Source organism: Schistocerca serialis, chromosome 3, assembly GCF_023864345.2.
Source record: "Schistocerca serialis cubense isolate TAMUIC-IGC-003099 chromosome 3, iqSchSeri2.2, whole genome shotgun sequence".
Lineage (NCBI taxonomy): Eukaryota > Metazoa > Arthropoda > Insecta > Orthoptera > Acrididae > Schistocerca > Schistocerca serialis.
Window position 1 is genome coordinate 987,304,705 of NC_064640.1, and position 24,422 is coordinate 987,329,126.

Genomic DNA, 24,422 nt, shown 5'->3' on the forward strand with positions numbered 1-24,422 from the left:
AGAATTTGCAGTTATAGTTCTAAGTTAACTAAAGCACCGGCTTGTAATTACGAAGTCATCTGGAAAATAAACAATATTTACAGCTTGTGATGAAGAGAGAGGTAAAATAGCGCTTGAACAAAGGTTGTAGGTTCAAATCCCAATCATTATACTTATTTTTTATATTACATGCTGTAGGCATTTAAAAATCATTATTTCACATGATGATACAAGCGTAACCAGTAGTAACATCTTCAGCTTTTGTAGTCTTCTACTACTGCCGTTCTCCGCTGCGTATAAAATTACGGTATGTTGATAACTTTTACTTTTGGGCCGTCTAATTATAACTGAATGAAAGACGACTTTCGCCTTCAGTCTTTGCAAGGCATCGTCAGTGGCCTGAAATATGTAGACATTTTAGTTCATACTATTTAGTTTACATCTTGGGACGACAAGTGTATAGGTTACAACCACATCTGGCAGTTTGCTTTTCTATGATGTAGTAAACAATTTAAAATTTTACTTACAGATTTCATGGATGTTGTTCTACATGTTTTGTTGCTGTTCCATTTTCGGCACTGCTATTTGCTACTTGAAATTTTGATTTTCAGACTTCATAGCACTGGGAACTGAACACTTGTTTTGATGTTATATCTTGGTCGTGTTGCTAACTGTCGAATGTTATTGCCAAAGATCGAATATTAGCTGCCATAGCCTATATATACACATCGTCCCAAAATGTAAACTAAACAGTACAGCCGGCCAGCGTGGCCGTGCTGTTCTAGGCGCTTTAGTCTGGAACCGCGTGACCGCTACGGTCGCTGTGTGTGTGTGTGTGTGTGTGTGTGTGTGTGTGTGTGTGTGTGTCGTCGTCGTCGTCGTTGTTGTACATTTACTATAAACCAAAGAGGAAATCTGGTATTTCTCATACAAAAACTATCCCTAAAAGTCCCCGTAAATTCCAAGGAAAGAACAGTCTTAAGTACAACTGGGAATCGAGCCAACAACCTTCCGACTGGTAGTCCCAAAATCACAGCACTACGAAGCCACGGAGGATTAAATCAGTGATTTGAAACACACTGGCATATTAAAATTGTGAGCCGAACGCGGAACCTTGAAATTTGCGGAAAATTATCTTCCAAGGGAACTAGTCCGGCATGGCGTAATGGAGTGTTCATATGAAGTATGGAAAGTAGAAGTGATGGTACTGACAAAATAGTTAGCAACGAGGACAGGTCGTGATTCCTGCCCGAACAGCCAGTCATTAATAGCATCGCCCGCGAAAGGAAGGTTCACGGTTCGAGTCCCGACCCGGAAGGCAGTTTTAAACTGCCAGCTCATTTGAAAGTCGTGCATACTCTGCTGCAAAGCGAAGGATTCAGTCTGTAAATTAGTGATTCATTTGTCCCCGAAAATGGCTTCCTGTTTGCTGACAGGACCTTAACCTAAGCGGTGAAACAGGTCGGCTAAACAACATACAAAAACGTAGTACGAACTTAACAGTTAGAGCGCACACAGGCATAGTACACATTAGTTACAAGACGCTCGTCGGCTACCTGCAGGGCACGCTGGCTCGTAATATGCACATTTATGAGGGTGTCCGAGCAGGAGCGCCACAGGACCTGACCACAAGCAGCTATAAAAGGCAGAGCGGTGCCGAGTGCGCCTTAGGCGGTCATCGACACGGCGGGCGCGGAGTCCCGTGTCGTAATTTCGGTAAGGAGAGCGGAATGGGGACGCGCCGTCGTTCCTGCGGGCGTGCTACCACGCGCGCGCCACGCCGCCGAGTCTTATTAGGCAAGCGCCACTACCTGCTACCAAAAGCAGATTAGCCTTGGCATTTCCTCAACGCACCCCCCGCCCAGGGGAAGTAGACAGCTAGGCGACCGCACCGCTCCTAACATGGACATCGTCACATCAAATGCTCGTATTCTAACCACGAACACACAACACCTCACTAACGCTGTGCAGTCTTCATCCACAAGGCTAAAAGTATCTATTACAGATTTAGTCAGTACACATAACGCGGTGTGACTGGTATATGGGTATAATACACAGGGTGTCCCAGGAGGAACGGTCAATATGCAGGGATAAGACACGAAAGATCATTCGCAGCAAAAAAATTCTAGTAAACATGGGCTCGAAAACGCATATCTTAAGAACTATAAGCACTACATCTTCGATAGTATGAAACATCTCTTCTACTCACAAGTGGTCATAGCTCTTAAGGTATGTATTTAAGAGTCCACATTTACTAGAGTTTCTCCCTACGAAAGACCGTTCTCGTCAAATCTCTGAATATTCACCATACCTCCTCGGACATCACGTACGGCAGCCATTATCTCATCTGTGGACTAAAAGTGTTTTTCCGGCCACGAATTTATGTAGTTGGAAATCATACGGGTGCAAAATCTGATGAATAAGTGGACAGCCACCAGTTAATATTTAAGTTTTATCGTTTTTTTTTTTCACGGACAAAGCTTTAAAAATTGTAGGAATGTACTGCGGCAAAGAATTCTTTTTGCTTTCATTTGCAAAAATGGCTCTGAGCACCATGGGACTTAACTTCTGAGGCCATCAGTCCCCTAGAACTTAGAACTACTTAAACCTAACTAACCTAAGGACATCACACACATCCATGCTCAAGGCAGGATTCGAACCTGCGACCGTAGCGGTCGCGCGGTTCCCGGCTGTAGCGCCTAGAACCGCTCGGCCACCCGGGCAGCTTTCTTTTGCAATCGATCTCTTTTCTCGCCAACTTTTCTTTCCCTTTAAATTGGTCCGGAAGACTTGTGTACTATTCGCCTGTTATTGTTTTATGCTTTGTAAAGTAACGAATAATAGAATGCCTTTTTCAATCTAGACAAGAGATCATGATCTTTCTGACGAATAATATCGACTTCGCCTTTTTCTGGTGCACAGCCATCGGTTTCGATTCACTGTTTCCATTACAGTTTAATTTCACGCGTAAAGTAACAAATGTGGGCACAAAATCAGTTGATACTTTTTAAAACGGTACATTGGTTGGGTTGGGTTGTTTGGGGGAAGAGACCAAACAGCGAGGTCATCGGTCTCATCGGATTAGGGAAGGACCGGGAAGGAAGTCGGCCGTGCCCTTTCAAAGGAACCATCCCGGCATTTGCCAGAAGCGATTTAGGGAAATCAGGGAAAACCTAAATCAGGATGGCCGGACGCGGGATTGAACCGTCGTCCTCCCGAATGCGAGTCCAGTGTGCTAACCACTGCGCCACCTCGCTCAAAACGGTACAAACATTGCTACGAAATAAGTTCTCGCATTTGCTTCTGGTCAGCATTCTACAAATGAGACACCCACCTTTTACAAAGTGTGATGATGATTAATTGTTAATGTCTATGGCTCCAGCTTTAATCGCAGACCGTAAGCTATCATTGTGCGTAAATTTTCTGACTTTTCAAATCTGTGAGTCCAGTTCTGGGACGTCCTTAATATGGATCATCTTCAAGAGAAGCACGGTCTCGTTTGAACTCAGCCAACCACTTCTCGACTCGTGAAAATAAAAAAAAGCAAATTCCTCAGAAACCTTCACCAACTTTGAATTAATTTCACTTGGCGATAAACAGGCCAAACCAAAACTTTTTGATGACACGGTATTTCTCTCTATACGCACACAAGAAACGCACGCAAGAAACGCATGCAACAATGTTTTAAAACGTCATATTAAAATATTTATATGATGAGAAAGTTGATGACTGACGTTCTTAACAACTAAAAAAGCTTCCGCACAGAAACAAACTGTGGACTTCCTCTCTCAGATTTTCTGTGGTGAGGTCTTCGCTTGTTTTGGTTGCGGGTGCGATGGCAGCGGAGGAGGTGCCTAAACGGTAACAATTCGTACTTTTAATGAATCTTAGGATTGTCCGCTATTACAGAACTATGTACTGGACCGAAACACGTACCCTTACCGACCGAGCTAACGAGTCGTGCAGTAAGAAGCCCCAAGGAGGCAGTACTTCTCATTTCAAATTCACCAGAAGATGTGCATTACCTGCTGCGCTAGGACAACTGGGAGAAATTATATGTCAGAGAAATGGCATAGTGTAGGGATAGTTTCCAGAATGAATCTTTTATAATGGTGCGAGGTCCTATTACGAAACTTTCTGAAAGATTGAAACTAAGTACCAAACCGGTGAGAGTATTGCCCATGAAAAAAAAGGGTGTTGATTTATCTGTCAATACCGGCAGTTTTGATTTTTCCGGAAGTTTCATAATTTGTTCGGCTCAGAAACTGTAAACTGGCAGCATTACCTAGACAATCCTGGGAAACTGAGCCCATTTATGTAGACATTAATGGGGATTTGGTGGAAACGTATAGGTATCAAACTGAAAAGGGAAGCATGTATACCTAACGGGACACCGATTTTGCTATTTCTCGCACGAGCAGAGTACACATTCAGATGAAAGAAATGCTGATCTAGTACAATACGCTTCTGAAAAATGGAAGTTCCCAATTTCACGAGCATGGTGAATATCATACGAGAACGTCAGCTGTCGAGTGATGCCTGCTCCATACTGCGAACGAGTCTCGTCACTTATTTGTAATTCTCCCCCAAACATTTCTATCGCTAAAACGAATCGTGTTTCAAAGTCAGGCTGATGGTCTTGTGATAAAGTACGTGCTTGGAAACCGAAAGATTGCGCCATCAAATCCCGGCTGGATCACGGATTTTATTCAGTTTGCCTTTAACCTCTCAATGATGTGAAAGATTCGCCAGGTAACGACACTTGGTTCTGATTCCACGTTGAACTGTAGGTTTTCCCCGTTAAGATTACTGGGATAGTTTAGGGTTACGTAAGTCGCTGACGAGGCTTCCGACTGGAAGATCTGCACCAGGCTACAAGAAATTATTATGGATATTCGGGAACGAATAATAATAATAATAATAATAATAATAATAATAATAGTATGATACATTCGAGGAGAAGTATAATAAGAAGTCGTGATGAAATGAACTTTTAATTTATCGATAAATACTTGTGCATTTGGTATTGAACTCATAGTGGACAACATCTACCGCGAATAATGTACGCTGTATTTGGATTCCTTCTGGAGCGTCAACTAAAAGCAGCTTCGTCCACTATTCGTGGTTGCCTGCTTTCCTACCTGCTGTATTGAAGACTTCTTCATATTGATACGAGAAGTGATCGCGTTGTTAATGAACGGTTCGTAACAGTTCAGGACGCTCGTTTGTTACTGTAAGCAGCAACGATACTAAATACGAGCCGTTATCAGAACTTTCAACGGCGACTGAAGAATCACAACACGAGTGATTGGCGGGAAATAAAAATAAAAAAAGTGAAGATACTCGAAAGCAGAACCGGATGCACAGTCGCACCTTAGCCGGTTGCGTCAACACCACCTGAGGCTCCCGAACTGTATTCACCAGGGTCGTGTAATTCTGAACCACGGATTATCGGACGCATCGTACTAGAGTCGCATCTACTACATCTTAGTGTAACTACAGTCGTGCGAAAGATGAGCAAAATCGATGACCCCTTGTGTGTATGCTGCCCCTTTAAGTTTATTCAGCACGGATTCACCATCTACTAAACCGTACCTACCCTCGTCTTGCTATGGCTTCTGTTATAACACCTAGATTTCATGCAGCACTGAAAATACTGCTCCTCTCTCCCAAAGCTAACGAAACGAGAGCCGGACGCTTTTCGTTAGGGGTAGTTAAATACAGAAACGGGTTTCAGGTAGAGGGCTACAGCATATTATACGTACAGTTACAATGGGAAGCACTGCAGCAAAACCTTTTCTTGCTCAAAGAAAGCAGACATCTTACCCGACTCGTGGTGAAGCTGTCCCTGACTGCTTAGGCTGAAGATGACCCCGTTCGGGAGGCCTGAAGGCGACGCGTACACCATGCCCTGGGACGTCTGGTACATTACACCGGGATACGGGGGCGACACCATGCTCGCTGGAACATTTTCACGACCGCCATAATCCCACAAAAAAGATAACTGACAAAACAATAATCCAAAATAAAATTCAGTCAAAATCCAGCTTCACTGCAGCAATTCGGCCCGCGCATTAAAAAAGAATTAGAACCTACGCGAAAACACTCAGCACAAAAAACACACGCCGCGCAGCGATCTTACCGTAAACAAAACAGGGAGTTAATATCTGCCTTGTTTTAATTATTGCCCATGACACAGATAACACCGAAAACATACAACATCCGAAAAAATGCCATTGTGCCCAACAGAAATATAATTTAAAGAATCTTTAGTCTATTAAAAAACTGGCCAGCAACGGTTCATAACAATAGGAGCTAAAGCTACAACAAAAATCAAAGAGTCAGTACTGACGATCACGTGGAGTCGTATTCCTCGCAAGGGGAACCATTGTAGAACAGCTCGGTATGAAATATACAACGAAATACTCGTCTGAAAACTTAACAACCAAGTCTTGTGATGCGGCAAAGTAAGGCAGGAACTTTTGAGACAGCTCTCGAGTCAAAGGTACATTCTTACTTAGTGAATGAGACATTGTGGTCAGACATAAGGTCAATTATGACTCTCTAGGAAGTCAATTAAAAGGCAAAGCCCACTGAAATTCCTGGAGATCAGAATGATCCAGTGCGTTGTTACACATAGCGTCTCGGCGCTAAACCACAACAATTGCAATACTAAATACAGTTCCCAAGTGGAATGTGATAAAAAGTACGCCCTACAAAACTTCCTAGCACATTAACACTGTGCTCTGCACCGGGACTCGAACCTGGAATCTTGCTTTCCGTAGACAACGCCCTTATCGACTGAGATATACAGGCACGACTAACGAGTCAACCTCACAGTCATGGGTAACCCACTTCTTCGCTATATCCTTCCCTCTACGAGGATAAATAACAAGTATGAGAAAGGAATTTGTAGAAATGAAGCTGAGACGACGAGTTGTGAGTCGTGCCCGAATAGCTTTCGGATTTGGGTCTCGTCCGGCGCAAAGTTTTATCTGCCAGGGAGTTTCAAACCAACGCACACTACGCTGCTGAGTGAAAGATTCATTCTGGACAATGTTCTATAACCTTCGTCACCTCTGAATAAATAACTATCCACTCCTACATAATTTGTTTACGACAGTTCAACAGAACACACAGATTTATCTACCCCCTCACTGTTTCTTGAGTGGTCAGCTTGGGACGGGGTACGTCAGCCGTGGTTGGAACTGTGCTAACTTTCTCTTGCCTCCCTTGACCACATTGGTTGGCTACCGCGTTATTTCGTTGTTATGAAGCATGGTTATTTGGCAGTCTAACTGTGTTCGGTGTGTCACAGTCACTAGCATCGCCATCAACTGTGCTAGTACTTATAACTGGTCACGCTGGAATGAACTGAAAGGTGTAAATGATAGCTGTTTATAACGTACCACAACGCCGCTAAGGACGCTGAGACAAAGAATTTGATACGGGACACTTGCCGTTTATCGAGCCGGCAAACAACTTCACACTGGCCTACAAAAGCTACCTAACCTAAGCTTCAGCGCATGCGCGTCGAGTGAGATGTTTAATATTGTATCGTCCTTTAACGCCGCCAGCTTTGTCGGTCTTACCTGTTTGAAGCTCATTTCTTTTTCTCGCCACAATCGTTTTTGAATATTAAACACAACTTGTTCTCCCACTTACTAATTATAAAATTGATGTTTGTGTACATTTTATATCAACATTTTCTGAAATTTGACAGCGTAAAATTAATAAATCATTTTGTATCTCCGGCCTAACTACGAGTTGCTTGTACGGGTTCAGTTTAGATCGAAATGTAAACGTAATGATTTTGTGCATAACGATTAAAAAAGCTGTCAAAAAAACCATGGTTGCACACAGTGGTATTAATCAATTTATTACACCAGCAGTTTCAGTCATAAATACATCTGACATCGTAGTCAGATGGGTAACAGCCCATAACCATACATCTGATTACGACGTTACCATACACCTGAAAAAGATCAGTTTATGACAAACTGGTGGTTTCATAAATTGATCAGTACAGCTGTGTGCAATCATAATTTTTCAACAATTTTTACAAGCTGTAGATTATCGCCACCTCAAAATACTGTGTTTGAAAAAAATCATTTTTTTTCATTACCCTCACGGGAAATTTGAAGTTACTAATGTCAATGAAATATAAAATTTAAGTAATTTGATCGAATAAGCTTGTGGAGTAAGAGGGCAAGAGGATATTGCAAATCTCGCTTGGCGCGTATGCGCTGTAGCTTAGGTGGGTTTTGTACGCCAATTTGAGGTTATCAGTCAGCTTGATGGACCACAAGTGTCCTATATCAAATTCTTTGTCTCGATTTCCCCTACATCACTGTGGTATATTGTAAACAGTTATCGTTCACAGTCTCTATGCTATTTGTCTGTGCCGGTGACTACGGAAAACCCAAATCAAGGTGGCTGAACGGTAATTCACAACGCGGTTTTCAGCTGTAACGAGACCAAACATTTTCCCATAGCATCAAACTCGGCTACGTATGAATAGTCTGGGAGAATTCTCCTACAGAAATGAAGGTGAACTACCCATCCAAGTCGTCAAGGGTATTACAGAGGGAGCACGTGCTCAGTGGGACATAGAAGGATTCGGCCACGAACTTTCTTTGGTAACCATTCTGACATTCGACTTTGAAAAACAACAAAACCATGTAACAGTTTGGTCAGACTAAGATTTTAGCCTCCATCCTCAGAAGCACGATTTCAATACCTTTCAATCAACGCGAAACAACAAGGGCGAACAATGTGGCTACGTCACCCTCATTAAGTGCTCTTGCAATCCGCAAATGCCTCGTGAAACTAATTTAACACACTCCACACAGTATAAAGGTTATCATGAATGACGAAAATTTGAGTATCAATCTCTGAGGCAACTGACAGCGGCTGATACAATTATGCTGAAAGTTACGTCGTATTCGATTGTCGGCTGGAAGACCCCTAACCGTACGTTTGCCGCCTGATCGAAAAGATAATCCGTCTTTCGTTGATGTTGGCACCTTTTCTAAGTGAAATGTGGGTGCTGTGTCGTGAGAGTAATAAACATTTTGTCTAGTGTATGTACACTGAAAACTACACTCCAAATTTCTCAATACTTCAGGGTGAACGAGACTGTACACCGAGGAGACGAAAGTCATGAGTTAGCGATATGAACATACCGGTACTATCGCATGCACTAGGTATAAAAGGACAGTACATTGACGAAGCCGTCATTCGTACTCAGGTGATTCCTGTGGAAATGTTTCCGACGTGATTATGGCAGCACGATGGGAATTAGCAGACTTTGAATGCAGAGTGGTAGTTGGCGCTAGATGCACGACTCATTCCATTTCGGAAATCGTTAGAGAATTCAGTATTCCGAGACCCACAGTGTCAAGAGTGTGCCCAGAATGTCACATTTCAGGCATTACCTTTCGCCACCGACGAGGCAGTGGCAAACGGCCTTCACTGAACGACCTAGAGTAGCGGCGTTTGCGTAATTTGCCGGTGCTAAGACACAAGCAACACAGTGTGAAACAGCTGCAAAAATCAGTTTCGGACGTACAACGAATGTACCCTTTAGGACATTGCACCGAAGTTTGGCATTAATGGGGTATGGCGGAATATCACCGGCACGAATGATTTTGCTAACACCACGACATCGCCTGAGGCGCCTCTCCTGGGCTCGTGACCATATCTTAGACGACTGGAAAACCTTGGACTGGTCAGATGAGCCCCGATTTCAGCTGATGGTAGCGTTCGAATGTGGAGCAGACCCCATAAAATATAGATCCAAGTTGTCAACAAGGCACCGTGCAAGCTGGTGGTGGGTTCATAATGGTGTGGGCTGTGTTTACTTGGAATGGACTGGGTCCTCTGGTCCACCTGAATCGATCACTGACTGGAAATGGCTATGTTCGGCTACCTGGAGGCCATCTGCACCCTTTCGTGTACTTCATGTTCGCAAACAACGATGTAATTTTTATGGATGACAATGCGCCCAGTCATCGGGCTACAATTGTTCGCAATTGGTATGAAGAACATTCTGGACAGTTTGAGGGAATGACATGGCCACCCAGATCGCCCACCACATATGCCATCAAATAGTTATGGAACATAACCGAGAGGTCAGTTCGTGCACCAAATCCTGCTCCAGCAACGCTTTCGCAATTACGGACGGCTATGGAGACAGCATGGCTCAATGTTTCTGCAGGGAACTTGCAAAGAAATTGAGTCCATGCCACGGCGAGTTGCTGCACTACGCCGGGCAACACGATATTAGGAGATATGCGGAAAGAGCAGCCGAAAAGTAGGAGCTCATAAAAAAATTCTGGTTGTAGACCGACCACCTGGCAATCGAATTTTTGTAATTTTTTTATATTTATGATTCGTGAAGTTCAGAACTTAAATATCAGTCAGCCAAAGCAGTTCGATGCAACTCTCGAAAACTAGAGAAAGTCGGCTTTGAAGATTTACGAGGAACTTTAATTTACTGAAGTTAAGGCTACTATCACGACAGGCCGCGTAGGTCCCTCGGTAGTGTCGAGCAATGGTCTCTTCTGTTTTACTTTTTGTTCAATTCGAATATCTACATCATTTACATATAAAATTAATCCAATATATTCCAATTAACGCAAATTTAATATTTTTTAAGAATATGCACACAACCTTGTTTCTAATTCCACACTGCACACACAGCAAATATAAATTCTTAAATTTAGATATTTTCTAAAAGACTGTTACTAAAGATTGTTTGAATTAAAAAACGTTACACACTTATTAACAATATTTTATACAATATCGATCTTTAAGAATATTTGCAATGAAAAGTGTAATTTGCATGTGATACGTAATTAGAGATAAGAAGAAATAAATGTTTTCATAAAAATGATGTAGGCATTCTAAATGAACGAAAAAATAAAACGAATACAGACCATAATGAGATTCGAACCAGCGAGCCGTTCATTCGCCAATTACCATTCTCCAACGCTATCCAGTAAGCCACGCGGACCGTCGTAAAAATCGCCTTAATTTATTGAAGTCCCATAAGATTTCACACACATTTGAACATTTTTTGAAGAATGGGCTACCATTCACCAAGAAACCTTGCAGCTGTTGATAATTCTTCCGGGTTATATGGCCGTGGTCCATGGAATACTGGAGCCTCGCATCAAACTGTTTTTGCTGACATACACTTGCGATCAAAAGTATCCGGACACCCCCAAAGCCGGCCAGTGTGGCCGATCGGTTATAGGCGCTTCAGTCTGGAATCGCACGACCGCTAAGGTCGCAGGTTCGAATCCTGCCTCGGGCATGGATGTGTGTGATGTCCTTAGGTTAGTTAGGTTTAAGTACTTCTAACTTTCAAGTCATTTTTAGCCAGGTGTCCGGATACTTTTGATCACATAATCTGTTTGAGCTCTGAACTTCAGGTACCATAAGTACAAAAATGTACAAAATTCCGATTGCTGGGTGATCTCAATGTCAGTCCGACAGCAGCGCCCCTAAGAATTCTTTAAGAGAAAGTTCTTAACGCCAGTTGCTGCAATCTGTACATATCTCTTGTCCTAGCACGTTAGAGAGCCCAGAGAAATATTCAGGAACGAACAAATGAACGCAATTTCCTCCTGTCCGTAGTAAAATCGACCACCTGTACTCAGAACTCTGTTTCCAGCAACAGCCGAAGTTTGGAAGTGCACTACAATTAGTTTTCCTGCCCTTTCTATTCCTATCTGAAAGTTTGAATGATATGAGGAGGGAGCAAAATATTTTATCAAACACTAATAATCCTCGAAATGATTCCAACTGCAGTAGGCTGTCGTCTTTGCAAGTACTGGGGGTTAGAGTCACAGCGCAAAATGCTCATGCATCAAGTAAACATACATGGTAAGTACTAACAACGCAAACTTAGTTACAGAACGACGTTTTATTTCTTCTTCTGTCACTGAATGTTAACACGCTTACTTTCCCGCGTTTAAGATAATGTGACATTCATTACAGCACATCCTTTCTACCTACCACGATATGCAGCCCGAAATTTGTTAAAAATTTCTATCTATGATTTTTCTGGGTAAGGAACATCACTGCCCCATTATAATCGTTATCAGATGGTTCGTTCACATAAACAGTGAATAAAAAATTTTCATTTGTTCCTTTGCGATACCACAAGAAATTGATGTGATGGTACATAAGAGGAACTTTTGCGATAAATCGAATGTAAAATTAAAATATTGACAGGACTATAGCTCGAAGGCTCCGCGAATAAAAGTTAATGCACTATACATTCAGTACTTTCTTTGTGCGATAGACTGAAAAGTAACCAGTAACAATATCTCTACGACCGAAGTAAAAATAAATGTATCTACATCTACGTACATACCCCGCTGGCCACCGTATGGTACATGGCGGGGGGTACCTTGTAGAACTATCAGTCGTTTCCTATATTTTTTCACTCGAAATGGAGCAAGGGAAAAACGATTATCCGTGGCGTGAGGCATTTGAAACTGTTTTTGAAATATCTTGAAAAACTACAAATCGGATTTTAAAAATGGACATCCACTACCTCCTACCTCACCCCCAGGGGGGCGAGTGGGAGTCAATTTTGAAATCTTACATAGGAACCCCCATTTTTTTTACTCCAGATTCGGATTCTCAGAGAAAAAATAAGTAACTTCTCAATTTAACATTTTTTCATTCGGTGATAGACGGCGCTGTAATCGACAAAAATCAAAATGGGTTTAAGAAAGTTGACAATATTAATCTTTCAAGAAATACACATTAGATTAGGATCAAAGGGCGTCAGAAAGGTAGTTATTCTAACATCTTTAAGGAAAAAAAAGGAAAAACACTTGATTCTCCACAACGTAATACATTACTTTGTCCAAGCTATTGGAGTAATTTCTTTCACAGCTGTCGCTATAATGGAAAGCAGTTAAGACATTTGATTGGTTTGTTTATCAATGAATTAAATAGTACTTTTAGTGTTACCCAGGAAAAACGAGGTGGGCGCAGTAGATTTCGTTCCCTACGGGGTGCTTCAATGTGTTCTACAGAATCAAGATTTTCTGCTATAAAAACAGATTTCACATTAAAGCTTTTAGAATAACTGCCTTTTAATCACCTAGGATCTTAATCTTATGTGTATTTCTTGAGTTATCATTTTACAATCGTTTTTAACCCATTTAGATTCTTGTTGATTACAGCGCCAACTATCACGCAACGAAAAAAAAAAGTTAAACACGACAGTTATTTATTTTTCCGCGGAGGATCCGAATTCGCAATAAAGAAAATGGGGACGGGGGATTTCAAAGTTGACCCGCCTCCTGCTCCTGGGGGTAATGCCGGGAGGTCAGGTTTGGTGTCATTGGATGTAACTCTTCAAGACTAAAAACTTTTATTACATCCTTTTTTAATTCGATTTTCAGGTACTTTCAAGAACAAATTTAAATGACTCACTCTGTATATGGCTCCGTACGAGCCCTAATTTATCTTGTCTTCGTAGTCCTTCCGCGACATGTACGTTGTTGGCGGCAGAATCGTTCTGCAGTCAGCTCCAAATGCCTGTTGCAATTTTCTAAACAGTGGATCGCATACGATACCTGCATATTTACTGCATTAGTTAAGAGAATATTAGATGCAAAACAAAAGAATATGTTGATATAATTTATAGATGAAACCCAACGTAAAAAAACTCACAATCACATACATCTTGATGCAGACTGATGAAGATCGTCGTAAAGTTACACGACGAGTCAAGTCGATACTACTACAAACTACAGCACACAGAAAACAAAATAAATTATAGTTCCAACCATGAAACTCTACCACTGTCCTTTCCAGCATAGCGCTTACCGGTCAATACCTTCAGAAGCCGGCAATAATCATAGCAGTCATCTACCCGAAGTAACAATATTTATCCTACGATCTACTTGAATCAAATTCATATGTAAACACATTTACTACAACTCCTCATCACACTTTAAAGATTCAGAGACGTGTGGAAAAACAAATTTTACTTTTAAACAAAAAGCCGATTTCCTGTAATCGAGTTCAGATAGCTTCATTCTACAAGTGACGCGATGTGCATCACTAAGTACTTCATGGTTGAAATTTCGAAAAGAGTCAAATTCAAAAATGGCTCTGAGCTCTATGGGACATCTGAGGTCATCAGTCCCCTGGACTTAGAACTAGTTAAACCTAACTAAACTAAGGACATCACACACATCCATGCCCGAGGCAGGGTTCGAACCTGCGACCGTAGCAGCAGCGCGGTTCCAGACTGAAGCGCCTAGAACCGCACGGCCACAACGGCCGGCTCGAAAAGAGTCAAGCACCGTAATATTACTTTCCACTTGCATCTTGCGAGTGACCCCGACTGTAACATCAGAGAAACCGTAGTTGATTATGTAGGTTTGCAGAAAGTCGTTCATCCCGCACCATCCGCGAGTGGAACAGGGATGGCATAAAAGTTATTGGTATATAGAAAGCATCCTAAGCCTCAACGCCGTAAGATGGCTTACGGATAACATATGTAAAGACGTGTTGTTATTTTTGTATAAATGATGCTCGAAGCTGTGTATACCAGTGACAACGGCCCGCTTATCAACCAAGAAAGAAGAAAGGGAGAGCGATAATGTCCCAGTAATTTCAGACTAGGCGGAGCATAACTGGCTGCTGCAGAAAGCTCAGCACGTGTTAAGTGATTTGAAAGACAAATCATCTAGCACGAAGAAGATACAGCCTAACCTTACCAACACAAACACCATAAAACATTTGCACCTTCATCGTCGCCAAGCAGTAACCTTAGTGATTTCATCATCCCTCCTTCAGGTTCGGTTCACCTCACACGCATCTGCTAAGACTGTTGTGAGTAAGATATTTATCACCGGGAAGATTATTATTTTGCACTCAAGAAGTAGAACTCGTCTCCCAAGACACGTAGATTTATGTGAATGAAGAGTAGTAAAGTATCCATCATTGCGATGATTTTGACGTGCGCAGTTTATCAACCCACAACGATTAAAAAACAATATAGCTCGACGGGAAGGAGCAAATGGAATGCAACAGAAAGCAGGAAACGCACAATAGAAACGTAGCACATCATGCAAAAGCTGAGGGATAGTGAAGCGAATTCTTGGATTTGTCGATTGCTGTGATAGTGACAGTAACAAGAAGAAAGTGTATCCACCTGGTACTTGTCTTACGACACCCCGCCTCTAATTCGTGGAAGCAGTTAATGCAGTCAAATTAGAAGACAGCATTGTCTAGCTGTTTTGTGGTTCTTAGATGCTCTTTGAACTTCTAATGAAACTGCGCCGGGATTAACTACGTTGACCAACGGAAATGTAAAGGTAGGGGAGATTTAAGGAATTAAGAGCAAACTGACAAATGAAATACACTAACACGAGAAAAATGACGCACCACAGAAATTATCCCAATGGAACGGAAATCGGTAGAAGTTATGTACATGTACAGACAAACAAATGATTCCAATTTCAGAAAAACTGGATGATTTATTGAAGAGAAAGAGTTTCACATATTGAGTTGATACAGTAGCTGGATGTCCTCCTGAGTGATATCGTGCCAAATTCTGTCTAATTGGTAAGTTAGATCGTCAACATCCAGAGATGGTTGAAGAGCCGTGCCTATCTCAGAATGTTCTCAATTGGACAGAGATCCGGCGACCTTGCTGGCCAAGCACGAAAACAAGCAGTGGAAACTCTCGCCAGGTGCGGCCGGGCATTATTTTACTGAAATGTAAGCCCCGGATGGCTTGCCATTAAGGGCAGCACAACGGGGCGTAGAATATCGTAGACTACTGCTATTCTGTAAAGGTGCCATCCAAAGGGATCCTACTATGGCACCTCAGGTTATCGAGTCGTCTGGAGTGTGAGAGGTTGGCCGAGCCGGCTACAGACACATCTTCGGCCTGGAATCTCAGAACTGTCTTCAGTGATGATGGACGCTTCGAAATGAGCCCCGAGGACCTGCGAAGTCGAGTCTTTGGCTCAATATCCCTCACTACATCCAACAACTCTATCAATCCATGCGAAGCCGAATACCTGCTTACATTAGGGCCATATGTGGACCAACGTGTTACCAACTCGCTCAATTAGTGAAGCTCTCTCTGGTTTGAAGTAAACATCCAATTTTTCTAAAATTGTAGTCTTTTGTTTGTCTGTAAATGCACATCATATCTACCGAATTCCGTCCCAATCGTATAACTCCTTCGTGGCGCGTCGTTTTGGTTGTCTTAGAGTTTACAGGAGTCTCAAACACAGCGGAACTGATACAGTGGTCTAAGGGGGGGGGGGGGGGGGTGAAAAACATAAATAGATGCGATTGGCTTTCATTCTTGCGTTGCCTTAATTGCAGGTAATTTTATGTCGTCGTCTTACAGAGTATACTCTGGACATTTCATTGTTTTTAACGTTTCTGGCGATTAATCCCCAAATCGTGTAATGAAACAGTGATGGGTCCTTCCACCTACTTATGAGCAATACGTTACAGTTTTTATACTGAGAAGTAGCTCTGCTGCCTGCACCAAATGTCTATCTTCTGAAGGTTTCCCTGCATTTCGCGACAATTTTATGGCACTGAGACTTCCCCGTATACAACTGGATCATCTGCAAATCACCTCGTGTAACTTCCATCTCAAATAACGAGGGTTTTCAAAAATATACAAAACAGAAGGAATCAAATGTAGATATACCTTTAAGTGTAAAAAAAAAACAATGGGATTATCAGTCTGTTCTGTTACATTATGAACGGAAAATTGACTGTTTTTAAAGTCTGCGGACACGGCGAAACCTCTTGAGCATAGCTGGAAAGCACATCACTGAACTTCAAATGCAAGCACAGCAAAATTGGAAACACTATACTATGGCAAAATTATTAGCTACTTCCGACTATACACACTGGTATGGGAAACTTACGGACGTAAGTAATCGCATTTGTGTCACTGCCGAGGAAGACAGCTCGTTGAAACTTGGACCATAAATAGAAAAAACTGCTTCAGTATAGTACAGAAGGTAACCGAAAGGTATACGTCATTAGACGGACAGAAACGACACTTTTATTCAAAGACAATTATTACACTAAAGTCACCGCTATTCATGATGGTCCTCTGGACATTACAAAGAGCTGGGCACGGTTCTTAATAGGGTGTGTGATCACCACAAACTGCAACATGCCCCATCTGGTCACACGCTGGCAAGGGGTTATTGTCGCAGGGCGTTCAATTCCTACACCAATGAGGTTGACAACTGCTGAATAGTCGTCGGTGAATGTGGACGTGCTGCAATACCTAACCACAACGCATCCCACGTGCTCGATGGGATTTAAGTCGAGAGAACGGGTGTGCAGTCCATTCGACGAATATCCTCTCCTTCCGAGAGCTCCTCCATCAGCACAGTTCGATGTGGTCGCGCACTGTTGACCAGTGACTGTATAGTGTCCGAAGATTTGGAGATCAGTTCACCCGTGCAATATTATTCCTCACCACGCTATAGCACCTGTTCGTTGGTCTAGTCCCTACGTTCTTGGCATCATCGCAAACGGTGCCGCCGAAGAGTGGGTGTCAACAGAACAACGTACTCGTCGCCGGACACAGATACCACCGCCGTACCACTGTGGAGCGTAAGTTAATGTGCCTTGCTGTGCTGTCAAATAAGGTTGCAACGGCGCCCGCTGATTGACGTGGGTCCTTTCTTGCCGGCTGCGCAATGTTGGGCTTCATCTGCTGCTTTGACTGTGGTCGATCACCACCTCTCCTTGGGCAGCAATGTCTGTGGTTCGGAACGCTGCCTGTGCAGGTGACAACGGTGTGAGCAATACCAAACTCCTAAGCTACACGCGTCACACTTCGTCCTTTTTCCTCTTTCCCAAAGATTCTTCCCCATATTAAGTCACGCAAATGTTATCTCCTGGCCATTTTGTAATGACGAACACCACCAAATTGCACCGAAATTGCTCGCCGATTGCCAAATACGTTTTTTTTCCGTTACTTCAACTTTCTCGTGTTGTGGTGCCACCCTTTGATGCTATAGTCAACGTTGACCTTACGCCATGTGACGTCCCAGGTTTCTGTCCACGATTGGGTGACCTCTGGCAACATTCTCCCGCACTTTCATTTACTTCTATCGAGTTAATATGTTACGTTACTTTAACTATATCAGCCTTAAGTTTTGCAGAGCAGTGTATTAGCACCTTCGACACAAATTCCTGGGCTGCGCCTCTTGGAAACCAAGAATGAAAATAATTTCGATAAATATCTTCACCTATTAACATTTATTAGAGAACGAAAGCTATATTCAACAACGAATGAAACAATGATAGTAAACCTAAGTGAGTCACTCTGAATGCGGTGCCCCAAATCCGTATACTGTGTGGCCAAAAGCTTCCGGGGCAAAACTGTACACATTAGAAGGCGGAAAAAAATTTTTCAGGCGGTACGAAGTCTTCAATGAGGAATGCGTGTGAGGAATGTGTTTGAAAATGCCGCCGGCAGCGGAGGCCGAGCGGTTCTAGGTGCTTCAGTCCGGAACCGCGCGAATGCTACGGTCGCAGGTTCGAATCCTGCCTAGGGCATGGATGTGTGTGATGTCCTTAGGTTAGTTAGGTTTAAGTAGTTCTAAGTTCTAGGGGACTGATGACCTCAGATGTTAAGTCCCATAGTGCTCAGAGCCATTTGAAAATGCCTTACCTTTCATAATAAACAACTACCTAAACTAGCATCGCTACTGCCAAAACAATAACCCTCAAAACACTATAAGCGACAGGAGTGTGACATGATCCACACAGTCAAATGCCATGGAGAGATAACAGAAAATATCAACTGGCGACAATTTGTTATTTAGGGCTTGTACTATTTGATGGGTAACTGTGTAGATAGCATTCTCAGTCGAGTAACCCTTCCGGAATCCGAACTGTGACATGCTGCGTAAATTATTTTCACTTAAATGTGAGACTACTCTTGAATACACAACTTTTTCGAATATTTTAGAAAATGAAGGCAGCAATGAGATTGGTCTATAATTGTTTAAGTTACTCTTGTCCCCTTTCTTATGAAGAGGTTTGACAATTGCGTATTTGAATCTGTCTGGAAAAATTCCCTGTGCCAGCGAAGCATTACATATATCGCTAAGGATTCCACTTATTAAATTATATCAACATTTCAAAATTCTGTTAGAGACTCCATCAACATCACATGAGCTCCTGTTTTTCAGTATATTTATTATTCCCTTAATTTCAGTGGGGGGATGTTGGTGCTATTTCTGAAGGCCTTAAGTCCTGAGGAATGACATTTTTAACATTTTTTTTGCTTCTTCAACTGAACCCTTTAACCCGATTTTTGCTGCTACATTCAGAAAGTGATTGTTAAAAATCTTGCAACTTGTGAATTATCACTCATAACATCATCATTTAGCTTTACTGCTATGGTACGCTGTGCACTGTCATGCTGCCCCGTCTCCCGTTTGACAATATTCCGTATAGTTTTAATCTTATTATCCGCATTATTAATTTCTGTCAGAACACATAAGCTTCTCGACTTCTTAATGATTTTCCTTAAAATATTATCGTATCTTTTGTAGTAAGCAAGTAACGGCAGATCCTGACTTATTCTGGTCTGTCCATATATTTCCCTCTTCTTCTTACACGATATCTTAATTCCCTTAGTAATCCATGGCTTATTGACTTTGTAATGGCTTTTTTGGATAACATTTCAGGAAAGCAACTCTAAAATATTGAGACAAATTTACGGTGGAATAAACTGAATTTGGCATCAGCATCATTTTCTATGTATATTTCATCCCATTTTACCTCTTCTAGGCTGTACTTAAAAGCTCTGTATCTTGTTCGCATTATTAAGCCTCCCTGCCTTGTATGAACCTGCCTGAATCCTTTAAGGTGCTATATGTGTTATTTCCATTAACTGTGCATCATGATCAGATATTCCATGGGTACACATTAATTGTTTCTGCCTGAGCACTGTCTATGAAAATGTTATCGATAAGTGACCTATCCTGCTGCACACGAGATGGAAAATTTACAACAGATACGAGATTGAAACAACCAAACAAAGATTCTAACTCATTTTTCCTACCCGTATCTTTTAAGAAATTACATTAAAATCACCACAAACCACTAACTGCTTCTTTTTGTCTGGCAGGTAGCTCAATAATGCCTCAACATTTTTCATGAAAAGTTGAAAGTTACCTTGAGGTGATCTGTAGATTGTGACAATTACTATAGCAGTATATTGCAGTAGCAACTCACAAGCACATGCTTCAAGGATCTGATCTACACAAAAACTATTTGCGAGCTTACCCACTGAACGATATTCACGAGGATGCCCCACGAAAATAAGCTGATCATAAAGCTCTGGCAATGTCATGCAACTTACAATCAACAAAACGATCGTTTCCTTAAATGCACCGGAGATCATCATTTAGATTTTCGTACTAAAGTTAACAGCAACGATTCTGACTGACCACCTGAGCTTTTCTGATGTCACGAAGTTTACTCTGTCGCCCGTACATTTTAACATCAACTCTTACAAAAGTGGAAATTTTTAGTTCACCCTTGTTGAAACATATCATACGAAACATGAATAAACATTTGTTTACTTGCCGATTTTAATGTTACGTTCTGGGCACAGTAACATCAGCTTATGGACAACGCTTTGCCATTTTTATGTGCATATTGATTTTCTAGATAAACTTTTTTATTTCCAAGATGTTTAAAGCTTTTTAATTGTTGTGCTTTCCTGTTATAATAATGTTTAAGGTTTGATTTTCATTTTACAGTACAGATTTTAATGTTACTGTGCCCAGAACGTAACATTAAAATCTGTACTGAAAAATGAAAATGGAACATTTAAGACTAAACATTATTATAACAACATAGCGCAACAAGTAAAAAGCTTTAAACATCTTGGAAATAAAATAATTTATCTAGAAGATGAATACGCGCATAAAAACAACTTGTAAAATTTCAATGTGTGTGGCACTGTAAACGGAATTTAAAAAAAAAGACGCAGAATGAAAATAAAATTAAATTTATAAAACTATGGTAGTAGATCTCTACGGCAGTGAAACCTGACCCCTTACCAAACGACAGAAAAATAAGATCCAAGCGTGTGAAATGAGATTTTTAACGTCTGTGACGTGATTTACAAAATTAAATGAAATAATGATATGTTAAAAAGTTAAAAGTTGAACCAAAACTGAGAGAGAAATGGACAGACCAGGTGCAGAATGCCAGAGCGATAATTAACACAATAAATCATGAAATATGTACTACACGGAAGTAGTCTTTGAAGAACCAAGAAGAGATGACACGAATGAGGTTGATCCAGTAAGACAGTATAGACCATCACATCAAATCAAATCCCTTCAAAGTGAAGTTGATGAAACCACCTGAGAATATAAATGAATTTGATAACTTTCGAGATGTCTGTATTCTCCCTCTAATCCAACAGCGAAATTTATGGAGGTGAGACGTATCTGAATTGCGGGAAATGGCAGTCTTTATTAGATGAAATTTAGGGAAGACCCAAGTTACTGGTGCTTCTATAAATCACAATTACCACCATTGGAAAGTTTTGATTTTCTGTAACTCCTTGTTACCTACATTAAAAGATATGTGGAGTAATTCTGTAGTTCCTTACTTCCCTGTGTCATTACTGTTGGGCAAACAAACTTTCCGAGGACATATCAGATTATGGGATGACTTTACGAAAACCTTAAAAATATTACCTCGTTTAAATATGAAAGTTAACTACGAAAAGCTTTAAGAAATCGATAGAAGAAGAATAGGTATTTTAGCCGAGTGTAATGGTTTGGTATTACAATTAAGAATTACTTAAATATCAACCATGTCTTCAAAGAGCATCGCAGTTACTTCGACTTGCAGTACTCAAGACGAATGCTTTTAGATCTACCGAGAACAAACTTACCAACAAAGCCTTGAATAAAATGAAACACGTTCACCTAGAAATGCTCCCTGATACTTACTATGAATGTAGAGTTTGTACTGAGCATTTTGAACACTGCGGTCACAAAATTCAACTCTGTAACTGTGCGCAGAGACGTGAGATTCGACTCGATATCCTCGGACGCTCACTGCTATGGGCGCCTAGCCACGCAAGCAGGCACTCGCTAAGTGGTACACGACGCCGTCCTATGAAGTCAGACGCGCTGTAAACGAGGTGACAAATGAGTCCGGACGGAAGCGGTCGTTGCGTCCACAGATAGCAGCTTCACTCACTGAGACTGGCTAAGCCTCTGTGTTGAATTCAAGAGTAAGCTCATGAGCGACAGAGTCAAGTTTATAAATTAAACAGCTCCAATTAAACACCTCAACTCTCTTCCTAGTCACAAACAGAATGCAGAGCCTACTGACTCATTTCTATTATGATAGCGCTCTGCTCATAGTTTTAACTCCTCTCACCTTCGGCTATTCAAATTGCTACCCTGTCACTGAAACTCTTCCAATAAACGATAGGGAATTTCTACGAGATATCTAATAGAAACTTCCAATTAATGACCACGACGAAATGTGTTAACAAAAAAATTACCAGAAATAAATCAGATGGAAACGACTCAGATCAGACGTAACGTTTTCAGTTTTTCCATCAGCGACATGTGGCGCACTTCAAGTCTGTGTGTCAGCTTCACGACGAACAATGCCCCGAAAACAGGGCGTCCAGTCAGCGTCAGGCGCCGTATGCAAACCAACTGTAATTTGTTTGATCATTATCGACAACGTTACGAGGCATTTATGATACATTTGGATTTTTTTTAACGGATAAGAAGTGCACAAATTGCGAGTTGTTCTCCTAATAGTTACTTATCTCAGTCCGGGATTATCAGACCATCAGTCGAAAAGATTCCATGATAAGTGAAAAGAAAAACCGCAACTTGTGTGCTTTTCATCCTAAAACTTATCAAGCCTTCTAGCATGGAAGAATACACTAAAATTATCTTAAGCGATAACGAACTTGCAGGTCTGAAAAGCAATGGGCAGATACTAACAGAACAAATGGACTGCTCCAAATAAATCAATTTTTTTGTGTACAAATATATTTCTAGACAAATGAAAAACGAGATTTTGTACGAAAGCCCGCAGCGTGCAGTGTAGTGTAACCAACAAAGACACAGTAAGTAAAGACTTATTTGACTGATTGCGGTCACACATGTACCTACACCGTCACGGACACTAAATTGCCAGTATGGCTCAAATGCCAGGGTGGTCTTGATTTTTGGATAATGACGAAGAACATATTCATTTATTTCATTAACAGTACAGAGCAGCCCACCGCCTTGAAATGTAAGGTGGGTCAGATGCTTCTGAAGGTTAGGTTTAACGACTCGTCGTCGACGTTGGCATTAGATACGTTGCATAAGCTTGGTAACGCACGAGGAAAGAGAAGGCTACTGGCCGTGCCATCTCACAGGAATTACCATGGCATTTGCTTTAAATCATTTAATGAAATACAGAAATCTACATCTATATGGCCGGACTGGAATTTAGACTCTGTTCCCTATCAATGAGAGTCCAGTTTCTGACTACTGCGCCGCCTCGTTCAGTGAAGTAAAGTAGTGAAATAGTTCAGTTTTAGTCTTCACGTAGAGGCTGAAGCGAGGCATTGGCTCTTGCCAATATTAGAAACTTTGATGGATTTCGCAGCGCCTTAATGGATCGAATAAAACGACGTATCACTAGCAGTTTTTGACATTCTATAATAACTCTGATGTTGGAATTTGTCGTTTGATTCGTAACCCCTAAGAACCGAGTTTGGAGGTTGTGTACGAATACAAGAGCACACAGCGCAGTCTACGCAACTAGAAGCAGGACGCAATAGTTAAATAACTCTTGTTACGCTCTTTATCTCAAAATTTCCAACATGTTTCTAACATACTGCAGAAAAAAATTAGTACACCGTTTGAGAGGTTTCCAGTTCAGTCAAGATGTATTGTTGCAACAGTGCATATGGAGTACATGAAATTATTACAGCACAAGCGGTTCTGAGGTATCAGTTATCGACCCATGCTGGAGCACCGATATTGCCTGGGACCGAGTCGACCGTACAGATGGTGAATACTGTGCGACGCCAGCCTGTTCCACCTGTTCACGCAGTTCTGTAAGAGTTGTTGGTTGACGAGTGGCACGAGTCCCTTCTCGTCCCATCATGTCGACTGAAGACAAGTCCGGATATTGATCGTACAATGTAAGCTTTCACAGCTGTTATTGACATCACTTAAAACTTCAGGGATAACAGGTCGTGGTCAATGTATAAAACGTAGTCTTAATGTTTCCTCTCCGACTGCGGGAGACATCTTCAGAGGTAGAAAGGCGAACTGCAACCAGAACTTGAGGGAGCGCCGAATATATATAGGCAGTGTGAAGGGCACCACAGTCCAGCGCGGGACATC

General features: G+C 41.6%; 1 protein-coding gene across 4 annotated transcripts in view; it reads right to left on the reverse strand.

Annotated features, from left to right (window-relative positions):
* LOC126471433 (serum response factor homolog) overlaps positions 1–24,422 on the reverse strand; it is a 246,263-nt gene that overhangs the window by 27,440 nt on the left and 194,401 nt on the right. For 2 of the 4 annotated variants that reach the window (XM_050099593.1, XM_050099594.1), the window contains one exon: positions 5,806–5,940. The exons of the other annotated variants lie outside the window; for them this stretch is intronic. In XM_050099593.1, coding sequence (XP_049955550.1) covers positions 5,806–5,940 — 135 coding nt within the window. The remainder of the gene's footprint in view (positions 1–5,805; positions 5,941–24,422) is intronic. 4 annotated transcript variants of the gene reach the window in all.